The sequence below is a fragment of the Staurois parvus genome, unplaced genomic scaffold, assembly GCF_062004578.1.
Source record: "Staurois parvus isolate SC_StPar_1 unplaced genomic scaffold, SC_StPar_1.0 ptg000453l, whole genome shotgun sequence".
Classification (NCBI taxonomy): domain Eukaryota; kingdom Metazoa; phylum Chordata; class Amphibia; order Anura; family Ranidae; genus Staurois; species Staurois parvus.
Window position 1 is genome coordinate 675927 of NW_028318249.1, and position 22340 is coordinate 698266.

The following is a 22340-nucleotide window of genomic DNA, read 5'->3' on the forward strand; positions in this document are numbered from 1 at the left end:
ATTCATCCCCCATATAGTAATTCATCCCCCATATAGTAATTCATCCCCCATATAGTAATTCATTCCCCATAGTAATTCATCCCCCATATAGTAATTCATCCCCCATAGTAATTCATCCCCCATATAGTAATTCATTCCCCATAGTAATTCATCCCCCATATAGTAATTCATCCCCCATATAGTATTTCATCCCCCATATAGTATTTCATCCCCCATAGTACTATTCCCCCCCAAGTAGTAAGCCAAGTCCCCCCTGTGTCAATTCACTTACCTTTGCTCCGCGCGGTCCTCTCGCCGTGTTCCCGCGCCGTTCCGGTCTTCAGGGCGGATTGTGAGAGGAGCCTAGCTCCCCTCACGTTCGTCACGCTGCCCCGCCTACACACATCCTGACAGCCAATGTTTGCCTGCCCTGGCTGCGGGCCGGATTAAAAGGTCCGCCGGGCCGTAGTTTGCCCATTGCTGGGATAGGTCATCATCCTCTCCTACTCTCTATTAAAAGGGGGACAGGGATAGGTCATCATCCTCTCCTACTCTCTATTAAAAGGGGGACCAGGATAGGTCATCATCCTCTCCTATTCTCTATTAAAAGGGGGACCAGGATAGGTCATCATCCTCTCCTACTCTCTATTAAAAGGGGGATGGGGATAGGTCATCATCCTCTCCTACTCTCTATTAAAAGGGGGACAGGGATAGGTCATCATCCTCTCCTACTCTCTATTAAAAGGGGGACCAGGATAGGTCATCATCTTCTCCTACTCTCTATGAAAAGGGGGACAGAGATAGGTCATCATCCTCTCCTACTCTCTATTAAAAGGGGGACAGAGATAGGTCATCATCCTCTCCTACTCTCTATTAAAAGGGGGACAGGGATAGGTCATCATCCTCTCCTACTCTCTATTAAAAGGGGGACCAGGATAGGTCATCATCCTCTCCTATTCTCTATTAAAAGGGGGACCAGGATAGGTCATCATCCTCTCCTACTCTCTATTAAAAGGGGGATGGGGATAGGTCATCATCCTCTCCTACTCTCTATTAAAAGGGGGACAGGGATAGGTCATCATCCTCTCCTACTCTCTATTAAAAGGGGGACCAGGATAGGTCATCATCTTCTCCTACTCTCTATGAAAAGGGGGACAGAGATAGGTCATCATCCTCTCCTACTCTCTATTAAAAGGGGGACAGAGATAGGTCATCATCCTCTCCTACTCTCTATTAAAAGGGGGACCAGGATAGGTCATCATCTTCTCCTACTCTCTATGAAAAGGGGGACAGAGATAGGTCATCATCCTCTCCTACTCTCTATTAAAAGGGGGACAGAGATAGGTCATCATCCTCTCCTACTCTCTATTAAAAGGGGGATGGGGATATTAACAGTATACACATGAAAGATAACCGTATATCGTAATTGTACAGTACAGCGCGCAGGAATTGCTTCCTAGACCATGACTTAAATGCCTTTACTTTCAGATGATTGGACTTGCACTGTAATGTCCACCTTAAGGCAAATATTAACTATACCTGTTGCTCCCACTCCCAAGTGCCTGCAGCACACCTTTGCTAGGTGAAAATCTTCCCTTGAGGGGTACTCACAGAATGGATACAGACTGTGGTGTGGTCAGTGTATCCAGTATGAAGGAATCACAGTACCCAAGGCGCTAACCAAGTTCCTGTGGCTTCTGTATCAGGCAATGGTATAGCTTGTGTCATTGGCAGAACCAGCCTCTTCCCCCACTCTCCATTCTGAAACCCCCCCATGTGCCTGCAGCAGCCAGTGGGAGAGGAGGGAAGCTGGCAGTGCTGCGGGAGGGGAGCACACAGGAAAACCCAGGCAGCAGAAGGAGAAGGATGGTGCACTCGGAGAACAGTCAGTAATGTAAAGGGGGCTGTGATGTGAAGGGGACTGCACTGTAATGTAAAGGGGGCTGTGATGTGAAGGGGACTGCACTGTAAATGGGCACTGTGATATAAAAGGAAATGTACTGTACTGATTACAGTGTTCCCTTACAGTGCAATCCCCTTTATATCACAGTGGCTCTTTATACTACAGTGGCCCTAGCAATTACAGCCCCCCTCCCAATTACAGTGCCCATTATAATCATGCCCTTTCTCTCTCTCCCACAATCCTACCTTTGGCAGGGCAGAAGCAGGATTCAGCCTGTGTGTCCTCTCCAAGGTCTCTGGCCCTGCCAACAATTTCATCCTATCAGCAGGGCAGAGGGTGGGAGGAGCTGCGTGTCTGGATGGGATGATGGGAGCTGCCCAAATTATCATGTTCACAAACAAGTAAAAAGTTAAAGTCTAGATGAATGTGACAACTACTACTATGTATATCGGGGGCCATATTTAAAAAGTTTGAAATAATATTTTGCTTTTTTTGTAAATTTTATTGTAATTTCTTGATCATTATAAAACATCTCTGTCCCAAGTTCCTTCCTCATTGCAGAACCTTTAAAATTGTGTAAATGTATTAGGTGCAGGCAAGCAGAGTGATAGTAAGGGAGAAATTCTGCATACATGAAAAGCAATGGTTATGCTGATCATTATAGCTGGGCCATTACTTGCACATGAGATGGGATTGTGTAAGGTGGCTGATGAGTACTCTTCAGTCCTACTTAAACTGCCCATTACCTACCCAAAGAACATGATGTCACCTCCAAGGAAGAGACTTCCATTGTGAGTCTAGTATAGTTCCAGGTATCCCTGTATATTAGAATGGCCAGAAAACATGATGCCACTGGTGAGTTCAGGTAAGAGACAACTGACTCTGTTTCCAATGTCATTCTAGTACAGTCCCGGATATCTCTGTCCTGAATCTGAAGGTGGACAAGTGTTCAAGGCCGGATACGCTGTTTATGAAGAAGGTATGATTGTTTTTATAATGTGCATTATTAACCCCTTCATAACAAAGGTAATACAAATCCTAACATCTGAACACAGCTTTGCAAGTATGACAAATGTTAGTAAAACTGTACATATCATCACAATTAGTTATTCAGAATAATTATACCTTTTTTTTTATTCAGGACAAATTGAGATTTCATTTGATGGCAAATGATAATGGATATCTTCTGATTTCTTTTTTATTATCAAATGAAAACTGGCACAAAATGGTAAAAAAAAATGTAAAAAAATTAATAGGATATTTTTTGCTATTACCATAACCTATCATCAAAGAAGAACCCAAAACACATTGCCCTGCCCGTGACGATAGCAGCGATGCCACATGTGTGGTTGTTATTTGTTGTTCATACCTGTAGTAGAAACAGTAATGCACATTTTGCTTTTTGTATCCTAACTAAAACACCCTGATATTGATACTAAATTTTAAAAAAAAGCTTATTTTTTAATCCTACCTAAAATACACTGACTCTGGCTCTGAGGGAGAGGGTTGCCCTCGAAATGCGTCAGAATTTCTTTGGCCCTTGCATGGCACTTCTGTGTCGGGCCCTTGGTGCCATATGGAGCATATTTCCAGTGATTGCATTTGTCGCGTGATTTGTCACTTCTTCTATATGAGTATATTTCAACTTTCATTCAATAAATTGTTATCTGGGATAATGCGCTAGGCCAGGGCACTCTTGTTCCATTTTTTCCTGCAGTTACTTCTGACTTGCCCTGTCATACACGGGAGCAGCAAGGCTTGGCTTGGCTTGAAACTTCGAATTTATTTGGGTTCCACCATACCTCCCTGTCCTCAGCCCTCTACACTCATGTGCTGGAGCTTTTGGCTTTTTTCACTTTGGGACTAAAATACACTGACTCTGACCTTTGACCCTGATTTTGCCTCTGAGCATGACCTTTGACCCTAACCCTGACATTTGCCCAAATTAAACCCTGATCTAGTTTATCTTTATTTTATTTATTTAGTTAGTTTTATTTATTTGCACACCATTTTTACTAGCAAGGAAATATAATACAATATTATATAATATATCCTGTATGTATATAATGTATCTTTTTCTCCATTCAAAAGGAAAAAAAAAACCCACAAGGGCGGGCTGTACAGTGACTGATCACTGTGATAGCTAATCAGAAGCTATCATAGTGCTCAGTTGTCCTGGTTTCCAGTCATTGGCACGGGACGCAAAGCTGTCGGTTACAGCTTCTGTGCTGGAAGCAGGGGCGGACTGACAACTCATGGGGCCCCCGGGCAATAGGGGATCATGGGGCCCCTGTGTCCTTGCCCAAACTAAAAGAAAGCCTGTGAAAAAGGTACCAGGGGCATCTCATGGGGCCCCCTACTGACCCCGGGCCCTCGGGCAGTGCCCGAGTTTCCAAATGGTCAGTCTGCCCCTGGCTGGGAGTGTGCTGTGCATATATGCAGCCCCATACGCATAGGCTCAGCAGGAAGGGACTGGAGCCCAACTCCAGGCATCTTGATTTGTATATTGTTTCATGCTTCTTTTTTTTTTTAACCTTGTATGAAGCTGTTCCCATAAGATATAGTGGAAGCTCTGCTTTTGACTCCCTGCCACATCGGAGAGGCATCTATACCAGATTTCAGCTGCAACATTGTAAATGTGAAAAAACAGCAGCGTTTTCGGAGTCCAGTAGTTTGTAAAAGCAAGGCGGACGAAGGAGCATGCATGCTCCGAACTCACGCCAATCAGACTGCTTCTCAGCTTCTGCTTCCGGTGATATCACCACGATCAGCCCCGGATCCTTCAGCTTGTTTGGAGCTCTGGAACCACCAGACGGGTCTCGGGATCAGTATTCCCCCAACAATCCGGAATGCTTCAGCAGGAGAAGCCTTTATGTGACATGCCAGCCTAGAGATCTATCTTTGTGAGTTGCTCTGTGTTTTAATAATAAATTTGCTTTTACAGACTACTGCCATCAGAAAGTGCTGCAGTTTTTTCATGTTTACATTCATCACTGAGGAGTTTCATCTCCGACAGCTGGCTTCTTCATTCTGAGTGTTCTTGTGGGACCTTAGCCAACACAAACATTTTGGCATTATAAGGACTTTGGGCTATATCCCTATTATCTAAACATTTCATTTTTTTTTGTGATATTGCCCCTTTAGTCACATGCCCCTGTCTTTCTGACTTTCCCAGCCCCACTATCCACTGTATCTCAGTTGCAACCAGGGGCGGACTGACCATTTGGAAACTCGGGCACTGCCCGAGGGCCCGGGGTCAGTAGGGGGCCCCATGAGATGCCCCTGGTACCTTTTTCATAGGCTTTTTTGAGTTTGGGCAAGGACACAGGGGCCCCATGATCCCCTATTGCCCAGGGGCCCCATGAGTTGTCAGTCTGCCCCTGGTTGCAACATTGTGCTGACTGCAGCGTCATCATAGGTTGTGAATGGCAAAGCACACAGACAGGCACTACACTGGAACTGGTATCTGTCATTGATGCTTCTCCAATATGGAGGGAGCCAGAGGTACAGATCTCTATGTGTTGGAGGTGCTATAATACAATGTATATGTGCATTAGGGTGCAGTTAACAAAGATTTTTAGCTTACTGCAGAAAATTTGCAATTAATTAAGGTAATTTATTACAATTCTGTGATATGTCATGTGGACTGTTTCCGTCAAACAGAATTTTGCTGTATCTTTTTTCCTAGCATTCCCAACAGCTATACCAGCACATCTACCTGAGCTGTAATGACCCCAGCAATGTCCAGGCTCACTATGAAGCTCTGTATGCATTACTTGTCATGATCAGTATTGAATTGGCCAATGAGGAAGTGGTGGTGGATCTGGTCCGACTGGTACTTGCTGTGCAGGTAATGTGGTCAGTGCAAGAAGTATGGAGTCATAAGTCATGTATGTGATGGTGTTGATGTGTTTGACAAATATATGATAACACCTTCATTTAAGAGAACCTACAATGTCTGGAAAAATAATCATATAATCATTATCCATATTGATAGCAAGAAAACTAGAAGATAAATGTGAAATAGGTATATTTGTCATGTAATTCTTCCAATTCCAAACTCCTCCAGTGCTGGCCATATGACAGACAACATGATATTGGCCACCTGGGATCTACTAAAAGGCCAAAATCTCATCACAGACTGTAAGGATTAGGTGTGGGAAATGTGGGATTGTCTCTTATAAAGAAGGTATATGATTTTAGAGAGCACTGGGATTTAAGTCAGTGTTAGCATATAAAGAAAAGGGGGAAAAATTATATATATATATATATATATATATATATATATTGTGTCAGTGGTGTATTTAGGTTTTGTGCTGCCCTAGGCAACACAAAAATTGGCGCCCCCCGCAGAAAGAGCCTGACATTGACCAAGAACACCCCTGCCCTCCACCCAAGCCTTCCACTACCACTTCCCCCCATACACCAGCCGCCATCCCCTATGGCGAGAGAGAGAAAGACACTCGCCTTCACAGCTTCGCACATCCCCAGGAACGAGAGTCGGGCTGTGAAAACACCGTCATGAAACCCACAGCATATCTTGAAACCCACCAGGTCCCCATGCCGCATGTGTCCCTTCTTCTGTCCCTTCTTTCAAAGGGCAGTGCTGCCCCCCCCCCTGAAAAATGCCACCTTAGGCAAATGCCTTGTTTGCCTTGTGGTAAATACACCCCTGTACTGTGTATGTATATCTTCTATACAGCCAGCAGCAGGTTGAGTTTTTATTTGTTTGTTGTAAAAATACTGATGTCTACAGAGCTCCATAGCTCAAGGATTACATGTTTGGGAAGGTATAAAACATTTTTTTAGGTTATGTTCAATCCAGTGAAGATAAAGTGTTAAAGTCCACTTAAAAGTTAACTTCACTTTCGTCAGAAAAAATATTAGCAAATAAAAAATATATATATAGCATATATAATTTTGATACAAGTTATGTTGTAATTGAATGTTATTAAAATGACCTTTCCTTTTCAATCTGCAGAGCTGTAATTTTCTGTACAATGCAATATGGCTACCCGGAGGTGTTCTGTAGACAGATGGTGTACAGAACGCCTCCTGAGAATGTCATTTCCCGCTTGTGTGTTTGGCTGACTGATTTTCCCAGAAGTCTGCACTAGGATACAGGTCATATTTTTGGCATCCCCTGCAACAAAAATTAAATTTTTCATTAGATACTCCCAAAGGAAAAACGTCTAAAGGGGTTGACGCTGCCAATTTCCTCATTAGAACCCTGCAGGTGCAGCAGCTGATTGCTAATTATAAAGTCACTCCCAGTAGATTTACTGTGCACATGGACACAGGAAAACAAACAGCTATTTCTTCAGAATAACAAAAGATAGGACTCTGTAAAAATCCCTGTAATGTACATAGATCACCCAGAAGGGAATGTTTTTTTTTTCTAAACAAAAGTAGAGTTGCTCTTTAAAGGTTAGGTTAAATCTGACCTCCAGCCTTCCCTTCAGTCTTGCACATTTGCACAGTACAGTGGCAGGGTGCTGTGATGTTTTCAGGACGCTATGTACAGCACCCTGCAGGGTGCTTACATCTGTGCTATGATTCTTCCAATTCCAAAACTTTCTAATGTTAATCATGTGGCCAGTGTGGCAATAGTGACACGGTACACAGCTTTTCTCTAGCAAAAGCCCAGTGTTGTTGTTTTTAGTGTTGAGCTTTTAGTGTTGAAACCAAGATGTGCCCCACATATCCTAACCCCAAACCTTAACCTCCCTGTCAGTATTCCCGAGTGTAGCTCGGGGTAAACTTTCAGTATCAAAAGCGGTAACCCCGATCTATACTCGGGATTACCATGCGGCGTTGCTCCAGGATCCCTCTTGCACTTACCTTGACCTTCGCTCTTGCGATGTCCCCCCTGCAGCGTCACCGGCAATCTCCTCCGGGCCGATGCCGGCATCCGTCTTCCGGGTTCTGGTCCTTGCGAGCGTCGGGATGTACGGTGGATGGAACCGGTGGAAAATTCAAAAATTTTAAAAGTGACATTCACTAAATACACTAAAATCACATAGTAAACCATTACTCTATCAAAGCATTTCACATACATTTTGTCCCTAGTGCTTTGTCCTGCGCCCTGCCTGCATTTTTACTGTTCTTTCTGCCTGGAAACTGAGAAATGTCCATGGCATCCAAAAAGTGTCCCTTTAGGTCAAAAGCGGTTTTAGACCAGCTAGAGAACAGCGATAGTAAATCAGAACCACTTGCAGAATTGAGTGATAATGATTTGTGGGGAAATTTGTCATCAGACACTGAAAACGATTTTGCGACTTTGCTCAGCGATGTGCGAACTTCGCGCTGTATTTCAAATTTCAGTGTTTTTGGTTTGATTACATTATTGAATTAAATTTATTATTATTATATTATTATTTTTTATGATTTATTTATTATATTATAATTTATGATTTCGTGTTTCAAATTTATCATACCCGGGATGTTTACTAGACTTTTGTTCGGACAGATTTCAGTGAGTTATTCCTAAAAATTACAGGCCTACAATAAAAAAACGACATATTTCCATGCAAAAAATGTACCGCTTTGAGCACAGAAATACTGACATAATTATACCGCTAGGGAGGTTAAGCGCCAGTTCACACTACATGTGTTTCAGTGTGCAAAAAGCACAGAAAGTAAGTTATATGGTTGTCAATGTCATAGTTCACATCAGTGCTTGCAGTTCCAGTGCATTCCAGATGCAGAAAAAGAAAGAACAGGCTGCATTTTTCCTGCACAGAACTGTAATGGAATGCGGTAAAACGCATAAAAACAATCACACCGGAATGCACCAAAAACACACAGAAACGCACATGTCCCTATTTAAATTGAAGAAAAAGGGGGAAATTAATCGGAATGCACCAAAAACACACAGAAACGCACATGTCCCTATTTAAATTGAAGAAAAAGGGGGAAATAATTAATCGGAATGTGCCAAAAACGCAACACAAAAACACATGTAGAAACACATCTGGACTGCGTTTCTACAATGTGAACCGGCCCTTAAGAGGTAAGTTCACCTTTTCACAAAATATGAAAAGGTAAACTAACTCCGAATATCCTGGTCACCCTTCCAGACACCGCTGCACAGATCGGCCATGATGCACTGCCCTCTACCACACAGCACCATCTGGAAAGGCAGAATACCTGATTTGTAACTGCTACAGTTCGGGAATGTTTACAGGTCTTGTCCTTCCTCCAGCCTGTGACTGGACAATGAAAGGAGAAGCAGCAGACTGATGAGATCATCTCTCTGTCACTCTGCTTTCTCTTTATCAGCATGTACCTTGTTAGCACACAAGCATTGCAGATTAACTGATTGGCTCCTTGTGGTGCTTCTCTCTCTCCCAGTCTGAGCTCTACTGCGAGAGGGTGATGCCAGGTCACATTCAGGTACTTACATTGCTTGTATCTAAAAATAAATTTAATTACTTTTATTATGAATCAATACAGAGCTGCAATAATGTTTGTTCTTAATATTTTAATGGAGTTTAGTTTTAAATGAGTCCTTTTTTACTGAATTTTCCTTTCTTCTTATATAAGTCAGAACAAAATTCTTTTTGATTCAGAATAAGCAGTGGCTGTAATTGCGATGTAAGCAAGTTTCATTTTTGTATTCCAGGACTTATCTCTGAATAATGAGGATAACCTTCCAGCGTATAATCGTTGTGCATTGCACGCCCTCTGCGCTGCTTACCTGAACCTGATCAGCCAGCTCACCACAGTGCCCGCCTTCTGCCAACATATTCATGAGGTCAGATATCAGATCAATTCTTTCCCTTCCTATACTGACAGTCCTTCCTGTCTAGTGCCACCTCTGTCTCTGTTCCTGTCCACCTGGGAGTTTTGGGTGTTTCCACCCACCTTTATGTGCTCCAGGTCCTCCTGTTACATTCTCTATAATATAAGAAATATTTTAAAATCCACTAGGGATTGTGGGAACTCTTCAAAATGGGTACAACAGTGGTGCAGAACCAGGAACTCTGTGCAGGCATGGTGGAAACCTCACATAATGGGTACAACAGGGGTGCAGAACCCAGAACTCCGTGTAGGCATGCGGGAACCCCTCATAATGGGTACAGCAGTGGTGCAGAACCCAGAACTCCATGTAGGCATGCGGGAACCCCTCATAATGGGTACAGCAGTGGTGCAGAACCCGGAACTCAGTGTAGCTAGCGGGAACCCCTCATAATGGGTACAGCAGGGGTGCAAAACCAGGAACTCATTAAAGGGATGGTGGGAACCTTTCATAATGGGTACAGCAGGTGTGCAGAACCCAGAACTCAGTGTAGGCATGCGAGAACCCCTCATAATGGGTACAGCAGGGGTGCAGAACCCAGAACTCAATGTAGGGATGGTGGGAACCTCTCATAATGAACACAGCAGGTATACAGACTCAGGAACTCAGTGGAAGGATGGTGGTAACCCCTCATAATGGGCACAGCAAGTATGCAGACCCAGGAACTCAGTGGAAGGATGGTGGGAACTCCTCATAATGGGTACAGCAGGGGTGCAGAACCAGGAACTCATTAAAGGGATGGTGGGAACCTCTCATAATGGACACAGCAGGTATACAGACTCAGGAACTCAGTGGAAGGATGGTGGGAACCCCTCATGATGGGCACAGCAAGTATGCAGACCCAGGAACTCAGTGGAAGGATGGTGGGAACCCATCATAATGGGTACAGCAGGGGTGCAGAACCAGGAACCCATTAAAGGGATGGTGGAAACCCCTCATAATGGGCATGGCAGGTATACAGACCCAGGAACTCAGTGAAAGGATGGTGGGAACCCCTCATAATGGGCACAGCAGGTATGCAGACCCAGTAACTATGCCCTCTGTATGTTCCTGGGTCTGTATACCTGTTGTGCCCATTATGAGCGGTTCCCACCATTCCTGCTAGATTTTGTGTTTGTATTCATTTTATATTAACCAGAGGAACTTGAGCATCTAAGACATAACATAAGCCAGGGGGTGGCTCATTCCTTTTTGTTCTACCTATAGAGAAAATACCATGTTTGGATGGACTGATCCTTGAATAGGGCCAGCTTATGAGTAGCTTTAACAAAAGGACCACACTTCTTTTGTAGACAAATAAATAACAACACAGTTTCTCTTCAGTGAATAGTGTATATAGTGTTGATTGGCCATATATTTTGTAAAGATTAATTGATTGAAATAACACATCTCTGAGAATAGAAATGTGGAAGCAACTACCACTGTCTTGTTTTTAAAGCCCAGTTGAACTTTCAGTTTAAATTAGCTAAACATATTCCATGTGCATTGTTTTAGAAAACAGCCACAGCCTGAGTAGAAAAGCCTATTCCACTGCCAGCATGCTGCACAGAAGAACCTTTGCTTTCTGTGTGGAAGCATTTGTCTCTCTGCCAACATGCCCCATACTGAGTTAGAGCTAAAACTGCAAAGTTCATGCTCCCTACTAATTGAGGGGCTCTAGCTCTGACTCAGCAAGAGGACTTCAGAAGTGAGACCACTGCTTCCACACAGAAAACAAGGATCCCCATCTGTAACATGCTGGCAGGTGATAGACTTTTCTGCTCAGGTTGTGGCTGCTTTCTGAAGTAAAAAAATATTAATTAAGATGCACTCCTTTTGTTTTGATGCACTTGCAATGTATTTAGCTGATTTACATTAACCACTTCCAGACCGGACACTTTTACCCCCTTCCTGACCAGGGCAATGTTCAGCTTTCAGTGCTATCACACTTAGAATGACAACTGCGCGGTCATGCAACACTGTACCCAAATGAATTTTTTAGCATTTTTTTGAGACAGATAAAGCTTTATTTTGGTGGTATTTATTCACCGCTGGGATTTTTATTTTTTTTGCTATGTAAATGAAAAAGTCCAAAAATTTTGAAAAAAAGTGTTTTTTTTAATAAAATTTTGCAAATAAGTAATATTTCATCATAAATCTTGGCCAAAATGTATTCCGTTATCTTTTTAGTAAAAAAAAAAAAATCCAAATTAGTTTATAACCAAAAATTATAATTTTTAAACATTTTTTTTTTACATTTTTATTTTATTTTTTAATATTATTATTTTTTTTTTACATACTGTCACCCTAGCAGTACAGTGTCACCATGGTGACACTGTACTACTTGTGGGGGGTGATGAAGATTTTTTTTTTACACTGATTGATTTTACACCCATATAGGATGTAAAAGCAATCATTTCTCTTTCTCTCTGTGTGCATTCTTGCAGTCATTGAGAAGTACTGAGTGAGCTGTGATTGGTCACAGCTTGTCACATGGTACAAGGCTGTTGTGAATAGCCTTGTACCATGTGACCTCTGTGATCATTCACAGATTTCACACGTAGTAAGCAATGATGTCACAAGTGACATCTTGCTTACTACTTTGCATGTGATCACTGATTGGCCAATCAGTGATCACATGATCGGGACCTCGTATAGAGGTCCCGTCCGACGATCGGTGTTTCACTGTGTTCGGAGGACACAGCGGGCACCGGATCGTGGTGCTGCACGCTCCCAGGGAGCGCGCACAAGCAGGGGGCGGGGAGGCTGTTTGTAAACGTCCACCCGACCCTGCACTGCCACCATCCGGCCGTTTCTATGCAATGGCCGGTCGGGAAGTGGCTAAAGGTTCAATTGGGCAGTAAAGGTGTAAATTCCAGTACCTAGTGAGTCCCTGTCCTGAAACAAGCATACAGGAAGGGAGTTCAAACCTATCAAACTGTCCTAGATGCCTGCTTCCTGGTAATGAAGGCAGGATAGGTGTAACGGCCAAGGAGCCTGTCCCTTTAAAACAAGTTGCACAGGGGACAGTTTCTATTTTTCTATGCGATATGTTTGGGTATTAATGTCTTCCCCTGCACTAGGTGATAGAGATGAGGAAGAAAGACGCTCCATATTTATTGCCAGAAGACGTCTTTGAGGAAAAGCCAAGGTGAGAAGCTCTACATAATTGTCCACATAGTTACTATAAAGCTGAGGTGTAATGGTCGCATATTATACCTTCCCATGATCCTGCCCCTTCTCCCTGATCAACATGCATTATTTTGTTTTCAAGAAATACCCCTTTTAAGACCCAATAATGTCATTGCTGGGCCTATTTTCTGGTCTTTGCTCCATAGTAATATCAGGTTTGTTGACTGGGACTGCTGACAGGCTCCTGTAAACATCACAGCGCCCTTTCTTAAGTAATATATGGAAGAACATGTATGTCTAAAGGGATCCTGCGGATGTGTTCTTTCATATAATACTTGCATCCAGTTCTACTGTTGTCTTCTGAGTTGAATGACGTTGTGTGTCGATCAGACCACTTTCTGTGAGCCCAAGCTGTTATGGACATATACCTAGTGGTCACCATCACCCACCTGACTTCACAGAAAAATGATAGAACAGGAGACACATCACTACTGCGAGTCCTTTCTCTGCATCATTCAGGACCACTCACCTAGACCTAGTACATTATGTGTTCAACCAGAAGACAGCTGGTAACGGTTGTGTATGTACTGGAAGTGTGTATGTGTATATGGGCAGGGGGTAGAGGTCAGTTTGCAGAGGACTATAGGAGGAATCTCTAGCGACTTTAAGACCAGACCTTTTCTGACTCTTTTGTTATGTAAAAATTATTGCTAGAAAATTACTTAGACCCCCAAACATTATACACTATATTGCCAAAAGCCTTTCCACGCACATGAACTTTAATGGCATCCCAGTCTTAGTCCATAGGGTTCAATATTGAGTTGACCCCACCCTTTGCAGCTATAACAGCTTCAACTCTTCTGGGAAGGCCGTCCACAAGGTTTAGGAGTGTGTCTATGGGAAGGTTTGACCATTCTTCCAGAAGCACATTTGTGAGGTCAGGCACTGATGTCGGACAACATCTTATTCATCCCAAAGGGGTTCTGTCAGGTTGAGGTCAGGACTCAGGCCAGTCAAGTTCCTCCACCCCAAACTCACTCATGCTCACTAACAGTTGACCGTGGAATATTTAGTAGCCAGGAAATGTCACGGATGGACTTATTGCACAGGTGGCAACCTATCACGGGACCACGCTTGAATTCACTGAGCTCCTGAGAGCGACCCATTCTTTCACCAATGTTTGTAGAAGCAGTCTGCATGCCTAGGGGCTTCATTGTATACACCTGTGGCCATGGAGGTGACTGGAACACCGGAATCCAATGATTTGGAGGGCTGGCCCAATACTTTTGGCAATATAGTGTATGTTTTTAGAGTCCCTAGAGAAAAAAATGGTGGGTTTTGCAATTTTTTTATGTCACACTGTATTTGTGCAGTGGTTTCTAAAAATTACACTTTAATGAATTTTAATGCACACAAACACAATATAATACCCAATTTTTGGTAAAATATAAAAGATGACGTTACGCCGAGTAAATAGATGTCTAATATGTTACACTTTAATCTTGTGCACGCTCGTGGAATGGCACCAAACTACAGTATTTAAAAATCTCCAAATGTGACACTTCAAAAGCCTGTACAGGTCACCAGTTTAGAGTTACACAGGAGGTCTACTGCTAGAATTTTTGCTCTCGCTCTGATGTTCAAGGCAGTACCTCATATGTGTGGTGCAGTCACCATTTACGTATCTGTGCAGGACCAGAATGCATGTTCGCCTTTGTGCATGAGGACGGGGGTGCTTTAAAAAAATGTTTATTATTTATTTTAATTTTACACTTTTTTTTTTTGCTTTCACTTTTATTGCTGTCAAAAAGTGACAAAATTCTATTCACTTCCGGTTTCCTATGCCATAGAGCTGATCGAGGACCGTTCAGTCTTCGATCAGCTCTATGGTAAGGCTGCTGAACTGCCGGCTTCATCAGTGGGATGGTAGAGCCTGGAGAGGCACTGGTGGGTGGGGGTGGGATGACCCCCCTCATGCCTTTCAAAGCAATCCAGCGGCTAATTAGCCGCTAGGACTGCTTTTATAAAAAAGCCAATCGTCTGAAGAAAAAAACAATACTGAGATGATGCCTGTAGCTGCAGGCATGATCCCAGTATACCATTTGAAACTGCTGACATACAGGTAAATTAGGCAGTCTTCAAATGGCTAGATAAGCATTTCTTAGTTTTGATTAGACTGTGCAATGATTAGACCCTCTATCAGCTTTTTTTTGGTGGTTGTGTCCCCACCCTCTTTACCCTCTCTAATTTTCCTCAAACGATAAGGGATGGGAAATCCGAAATTTGACAGTTATCCCTGAAACAGAAGTTATTATTATACAGGATTTATATAGCGCCAACAGTTTGCTCAGCACTTTACAATATAAAGGGAGACAAAACAGCAATGATACAGTTCAATACAAGAGGGAAAGGAGGGCTCTGCTCCTTGGAGCTTACAATCTAATAGATTGAAATAGAAATCTCTCAATGGGGACATTTTTCCTGGTGATAACTATGTCAGAGGGGATTTTTTCTCACTTCCTGTTTGTCTTAATACCAGATAAATAGAAAGCTTCCCAATAGAACGTGGACAATAAAAAAGAAAACTGACTAGGGGTTTACCAATTTCCTACCAATCCAAACCAAAAAATAAAAAACATTTTGGCTAAGGCAGCCCATACATTGATCTTCTTTTTTTTCCATTTAAACAGCGGGTTGAATGAAAAATAAATTATCTAATTCCCTCATCCACACATTTGAGGTAGATAGGAGAATCACTTATGTATTCTTATGGGGTGGAGCCTTCCCTGCCATCAGAATACAATGATCTGTGTTGCTGGTTATAGCTGGCGTCACTGATCATTGGGCAAAAACATGACAGTCTGGTCCCTGCTGAACCTGACAAATTTTAACCACTTGCCTACCGGGCACTTTTACTTCCTTCCTGTCCAGGCTAATTTTCACCTTTCAGTGCTGTCGCACTTTGAATGACAATTGCGCGGTCATGCAACACTGTACCCATATTACATTTTTTCACACAAATAGAGACCTCTTTTGGTGGTATTTAATCGCCACTGGGTTTTTTTTATTTCTATAAATGAAAAAACATAAAACATAAAATTTTGGAAAAAATTTATTTTTTTATGTTCTTACAAAATTTTGTAAATAAATAATCTTTATACACAAATTTAGGCCAAAATGTATTCTGCTACATTTCTTTGGTGAAAATAACCCAAATCAGTGCTTATTATTTAGTTGGTAGGAAAGTTATAGAATCCACAAACTATGGGATATATCTAAAGATCGATAAATCCTGATGTACTGACGGCCTATCTCAGTTCTTGAAGCCCAAAAACTCCAGGACAGTACAAATACCCCTAAATGACCGCTTTTTGAAAAATAGACAGTCTGAGGTATTTAGTAAGAGGCATGGCAAGTTTTTTGAATTTGTCGTTTTTTTTTTTTAATTTTGTGGAAAATGAAGAAATGACAAAAAAAAATGTCAACATTTTTTTTTTCTTTGCGTACTGTCACCATTGCAGTACAGTGTCGTCATATAACTGGTGTAACGGTGATCAGGGACACTGACTGGCAACAAAAAAGATTTTTTTTTCTTATTACATTTTTTTATTTTTGTATGATTTTTTTTTCTATTCCTGTGACCAGAGCAATACAATGTTACCATAGTAACATTGCACTACTCTGGGCAAGTGATCAAGATTTTTTTTCTTTTTTTTTACACATTATGATTGCTTATACCAACTAATTTCATTGGTATAAGCAAGCATTTTTACTGAATGACACTGATTAATTCAGTAGTTTTTGTTTTGATCAGCTGTGAAAAGGGCAGGAGTCAGGCAAGGCCCAAACAGGTCGGTTGGAGTGAGGGTTCCTAGAACTTGAGAAATTTGGCATGTGAATCATTCAGAATACTGGACATTTGCTTGTAAAGCATCATTGCAGTCATAGGTATCTTCACCCCCTGGAAGGCTATGCCCTGGGTCTTCCAGGATTGAGCTATGGTCTGTTTAGCTGAAATAAAAATATAAGTAGCCAGCTTCTGCTGTGATGCATATAAGCCGGGTTTTGGTCAGTGTAATAGGTCCAACTTTGCATCCTTACGGACTGTTAGATGGAAAAGGGTCTGGCGCAAGCCAAAAGCCTTGGACAAGAACCCTACCAGTCTTGGGCAGGACCACCAGATATGCAGGACATCCTACTGCTGTCAACATTTATGGAAACATCTGTCACTACTGGCTTAGAGGTATTTTTTAAGATTTGTTTTGGTTGGCACAGATGCCATTGACACTTGAACTGTGCCTGCTCTCCCCATTCAGAGAATGACTGCCATTCTGTCACCTTACAAAATGGCTGATTTACCCACCATGACAGCCCCTAGCCATTGTTAAATCGTCTTAATACCATTTTAGTACTATAGTAACTTTTTATTTGAAAGTTCACACTATAGAGTGACATCATCTCATATCAGAAACAATAGCCTATGTACTAGTGGAGGACAAGCATGTCAATGGCAGACAATTGTATCGCCAGGAAGCAATAAACAATGACGCATCATCCAGCCACTCATCAGACTTCAGCACAGCTATGCTCACTTGTGTCTAAATGCACTTAAGCTGCTGCCCACTCTTGCTTTTTGTCTGCTCTTGCAGCACTTAAACACTTGAGAAGCTGACCCCACCCTCTAATGGGTTGCATTTTGTATTATATTGTTATTGCTTTGTGTCCATGTGGTCTAAAATAAAGTAATATTCTCTGCAGAATGTCAATACTCTCCACATTGCACAATACCATCTAGCTGTTATGGTAGGATGTTGTCCACCATTCTATAGAGGCCTTATGACTTAAAGAGAACCTATCTTTTAGGAATGTTTGATGGCTGCCAGCGTTGACCTCTTCCTGAAAATGCTAGTTGCTTGGCTGTGTGTGACTTCAGTGTCACAGACCCAGTACAATCCTACTGCGACAGGAGAATTCCTTATCCTTATAATTGTTCAGGGTAAACTAGTCAGACAAAATTGAACTCAAAGCAAAATTACATTTTTTTGAAAGGAGAGGTCAGCAAAGGCAGACTCTATTTTTTGTTAATGTAACCAAATATTTATGTGGTGTGATCGTGATCAGTTATTCCATTACTTGCATATTGCTCAAACTGTACATATAAATTATGATTCACAATCCATAATTTTAAATGTGAAACCAAAAAATATTTTGAAGCCAAAAAAAAAAGAAAGTCCAATAGGTCCCACGGTGACTGTACTGTTTGTAGCCAAACAGCAATTAAAGAGTGCCTGTGCTCCTATAAATAAATAAACACATGCCCAGCTTCAATCCCAATGTGCTTCAGGTGTGGACTTGCACTCACCACAGTGTTTTGACCTACCAGCCACTCGGCCTTGGTATCAGAAGTCCAAATCTTCCTGTTACCATGCACTGCCACTCAGGAGAAACAATACCAAGGAGAGACTTTCATTGCACAAAGCAACTGACTTTCTTAAATCATACTAAACATATTAGTAATACACTCACTTGCATGTGTGCCTATTAGACCGGCACTGGGTATATTCAGCGTTGCTGAGGAAAGATGGCCACCACCGCTACACAAACCAGAAGTGGTTTGCATTCCAATGATGATGTGACATCACCAGAAGTGATGTAATGAACAAATAGCCACGTCTCAACGCGTTTCGTCCTGATTGGGCATTTTCTGGAAACTCAGACTCCATTATTATCTTTACCTCTTCTGTTTTCATCCCATTTAATATTGACTATTTTTTACTACATTTTGTTTTTAAACTGCTCTTTTTTTCTTATTCAGTATGTTTTAATAAGAAATATAGGGCGATTACAACTGAAATTGTGCAATATTGATGATACATATGATGATACATAAGGATAGGTATGATGTTTTCATAAGTGCTTGCACCTGCAAAACATTTTAATACAGGAGTATCAGTAATGGGAAGGGGGAAGGAGGGCCAAGCACTGTTGGGGTGCATGCAGGGATTGATAGAGAGGGGAAGAGGGGGCTCCTGGGGTGTTAAGTGGTAGCTAGGTTTCCTAGAGGCTACTGTCGGTTCGTGGTGGGGTGCTGTCAGGGTTTTAGAAGAGTTAAAGATCATTGTCTGTCCAGGCCTGCCATACTTTGGTGTACTTTGGGATCCTAATTTATAGGGTGGCTTCTATTTATATTTCTTATGTATCACGGCCTAAATTATATTTAGTTTCAGTAAACCAAAGTCGAGAAGCATTCCAGTACTCAGTGAAATTGTGCACATTCCTGCAACACACAAAGAACATGAATCCCTTTTGCAGGTGCCCTCTAGTGCAATTAATTCTTAATACACCCCAATGCACCTTGCTAAGTCGCACATTTTCGTGCATGCCAAAAGGTATGGGAACAAAGTACCGTGTGTTTTGGTCATGAACTTCTTATGTGAGATTTTTGCATTTATTTTAATGTGCTGTCCTAAACGTGATGCGCACAATCACACAAAAACTGCATAGGTGTGAACAGAGCCTCAGAGAGAAAGATGAGGGGGGGAGGTAGTCACTCCTCTGGTTCATTTATCTGTGTGTAAAGTTTTTACTTCATCTGTTGATAAGTCAGACGTCAGGCTTTTTTTTCAGCAGAGCATCTAAGAGTAATCAGGCAAACGTGACAAGGCTTTTGGAGCTCCACCTACTGGCTGTTAAAGCTGAACTACAGGAATTTAGCCATTTTCTAAAATCTGCTGTCTTACTTTGGGTTATATCCATAAAAAGGTGCATGCCACCACATGGACTTAATCCTTGTTATTTACAACTGACAGTTTAGTGAGCACTGGGAGTGTAGCTATCACTATACTCTCTGCACTCTGACAGGAGTGATGCTGCGTTCTCACACAGCAGCAGCTCTGCCTGCCCCTCCCCTCTTCTATCCATTCACAGAAGGTTTTTTTCTAATGGGTTCACATAATACAAGTATAGTAGAGGAGGGGTGGGCAGAGCAGCTACCTATGATTCTGGAGCTGCAGGAGCTGAGACCAGAAGGTCCAAAATCAAAGTGTCTGAAGTATAGCAATAACTATGCTCTTGGCGCTCAGTAAAAATGGAAATTGTAAATAAAGAGATACAGCCTCTAGGTGGCATGCACCCAGTTGAACGTAAACCATAGTAATCAGTTTTATAAATGAATAAGTCCACATTTACATCAGGGTCCCTCTTATATCATATTCCCAGTTAGAGTCCCCCTTTACATCAGGGTCTCTTTCAGAATCCCCCTTTACATCAGAGTCCCTCTTGCATCAGATTCCCCATCAGAGTCCTCCCCTTACATCAGAGTTCTTACATCAGTGTCCCCATCAGAGTACCCCCTTACTTTAGAATCCACTGTTACATGAATGTCCCCATCAGAGCTCCCCTATACCACTGTAAGGCTTATAGCCTGGCTGTAGGAGCACAGGGGCAGGACAGTTTGGACAGAGGAAGTTCTGTCCCCCTGTGAATGCTGAGGCAAGCACATGATTGGTTGCTAGGACACTGGCAGGAGAAGCAGAGACCATAGGCAGCCTCTGCTGACCTCAGTCATAGCACATGGAACATACCCCACTGACCCTAGCTGTGGGCCAGATAAAATCTTTCACCATGCCCACAAATCACTGTGGCACACTTTGTCTGATTCACTCTCTTTAGCCCACAGGAACCATCCCTACCATGACAGGGCTGGCTGGTTGTGTTTGGCTCCGTGCTCAAAAGCTTCCAGTCTTCCCCTGTACTCCAACTACTTTTCACTCTCGAATCTAACAAATGGCAGTTCAGACATAGAGATCACTGCTCTCTGAAGTTTCACTCTTAGCATTTCATCTGATTATCCACGCTATGAAATGCATAGTGACAATGGAGTCGTTTTGTCCCACAGGTGGTCGAAGAATGTTGATCACATTGAGACAGAGCTACTGTTCCTGCAGAGTAAAGTCAGCGAGGTCCTGGGGGGAAGCGGTTATAACTCCGACAGGCTAAGCACACCCTATGTGCCCCAACTGACAGGTAAGAATGCTTTCAGGTGTGGAGAGACAAGTTAAAAGCGCAAATGGTAACTTCAAACTTTTTTTTTTTTTACTATTTTTGCAAATAAGTCACTTTATAAATAAATATTTAACACTAGATAAACACATGGAATTTTGCACACAGTATTATCAGCTTTCAAAAGAGAAAAAGCAGAACAGGATCAGTTTGCTTTCAGACTGTCTCTCTCCAAAAGAAAGTGTTTGTGCAGCTGTACAGAGTAGGAATGGAGGAGGACGTTGTGAATCATTACTAATCATTTACCTGTTTGTTTAATCTGACCTTCAGCTCTGTAAACAATGGTCTTTTTTTTAGCAAAGCAATAAAGGTTAGCCTAGTAAATACAAGAAATGGATCCTAGAGCTCTCTCTGCTGTTTGGACATTGTAAATGCGTGCAGACACCCCCAACTCTGTCCTATCTTGGTTTTTCTAATCTGCATAATCACCTCTTTTCCCAAGAAGTGTCAGCCAGTGGTTTCGGCTTGTCCACATTAGTTTGTCACTTACACTTAGGGCTCATTTGCACTTTTTTATTTTTTTCAGTTACTTACATAGCGCCATCAATTTCCCTTCGACTTTAACACACATTAAAGTGCCTACTGCTTCAACATGCTTTTTTGATGTAATGGGGTAGTTTCTGTAATGCTACAAAAACTCAATAAGAGGGTAATTAAAGCTTGTGAACCCAGTATACCTTCGTAGCCCATAAAGCCTATCACAAAAACTAATCCCCATAGAAGGGTTATAGTGGTTACTTTTGAAGACAAAACGTAAGAACTGGTATAGAAAATGAATGTGGTTTATTTGAGTATGAATCCTTAATCAAAAATCTTTACATATCACGTGGAAAACCTTTTAAAAAATTACCAGTGTAAGTGACAAGCATTGGCTAGCTTAAAACATATATAGACATACATATAATGCAGGCAAACAGACTAGACAAAACATAAACAGATAATCAAAATAATTGCATCCGGACACCTTAATATAACCATACAAGAGGATATGCCGGCATATCCTTTTGTATGGTTATATTAAGGTGTCCGGATGCAATCATGAGTATGAGTATCGGGGTATATGGTAGCCTCTATTCCAATAATAGGTCCATTAGATAAACAATGGATAGTAAATGATGGTAAAGACCCACATGGTAATAATAAATTCAGGAGAAATGGATAAATAAAGCACACGTTATGTAGTTGTGTTGCAATCCTATCCATCCATAAATAATAGCCTCCTTGCCAGAGCAAGATGTATAAATATACAGTCCACAGAGAGTGGATGTAGAGCAGCCGTATTGAAATAACTGCATACACAACCTGGAGACGCATGGAACTGTATTCTGGAATGGTGGATGGGTAAGCCGGATTTGCACTCGGTCATGGAAGCTTTACATCAATGAAGTTTCCCATTCCACTAAGCTCCTTAAGCCAGCCTTGTTTGTATACAACTTGCTCTCCGCTCTGACCGCTACTGCTATGCATGAATTGCTTTGCTTTCTA

General features: G+C 42.0%; 1 protein-coding gene across 2 annotated transcripts in view; it reads left to right on the top strand.

Annotated features, from left to right (window-relative positions):
• The window catches only part of LOC149453054 (protein EFR3 homolog B), a 374094-nt gene that overhangs the window by 323038 nt on the left and 28716 nt on the right, over positions 1-22340 (top strand). For both annotated transcript variants that reach the window (XM_089688739.1, XM_089688740.1), the window contains exons 14-18: positions 2786-2861; positions 5571-5732; positions 9507-9638; positions 12746-12813; positions 20692-20819. In XM_089688739.1, the coding sequence (XP_089544865.1) occupies positions 2786-2861; positions 5571-5732; positions 9507-9638; positions 12746-12813; positions 20692-20819 (566 nt within the window). The remainder of the gene's footprint in view (positions 1-2785; positions 2862-5570; positions 5733-9506; positions 9639-12745; positions 12814-20691; positions 20820-22340) is intronic.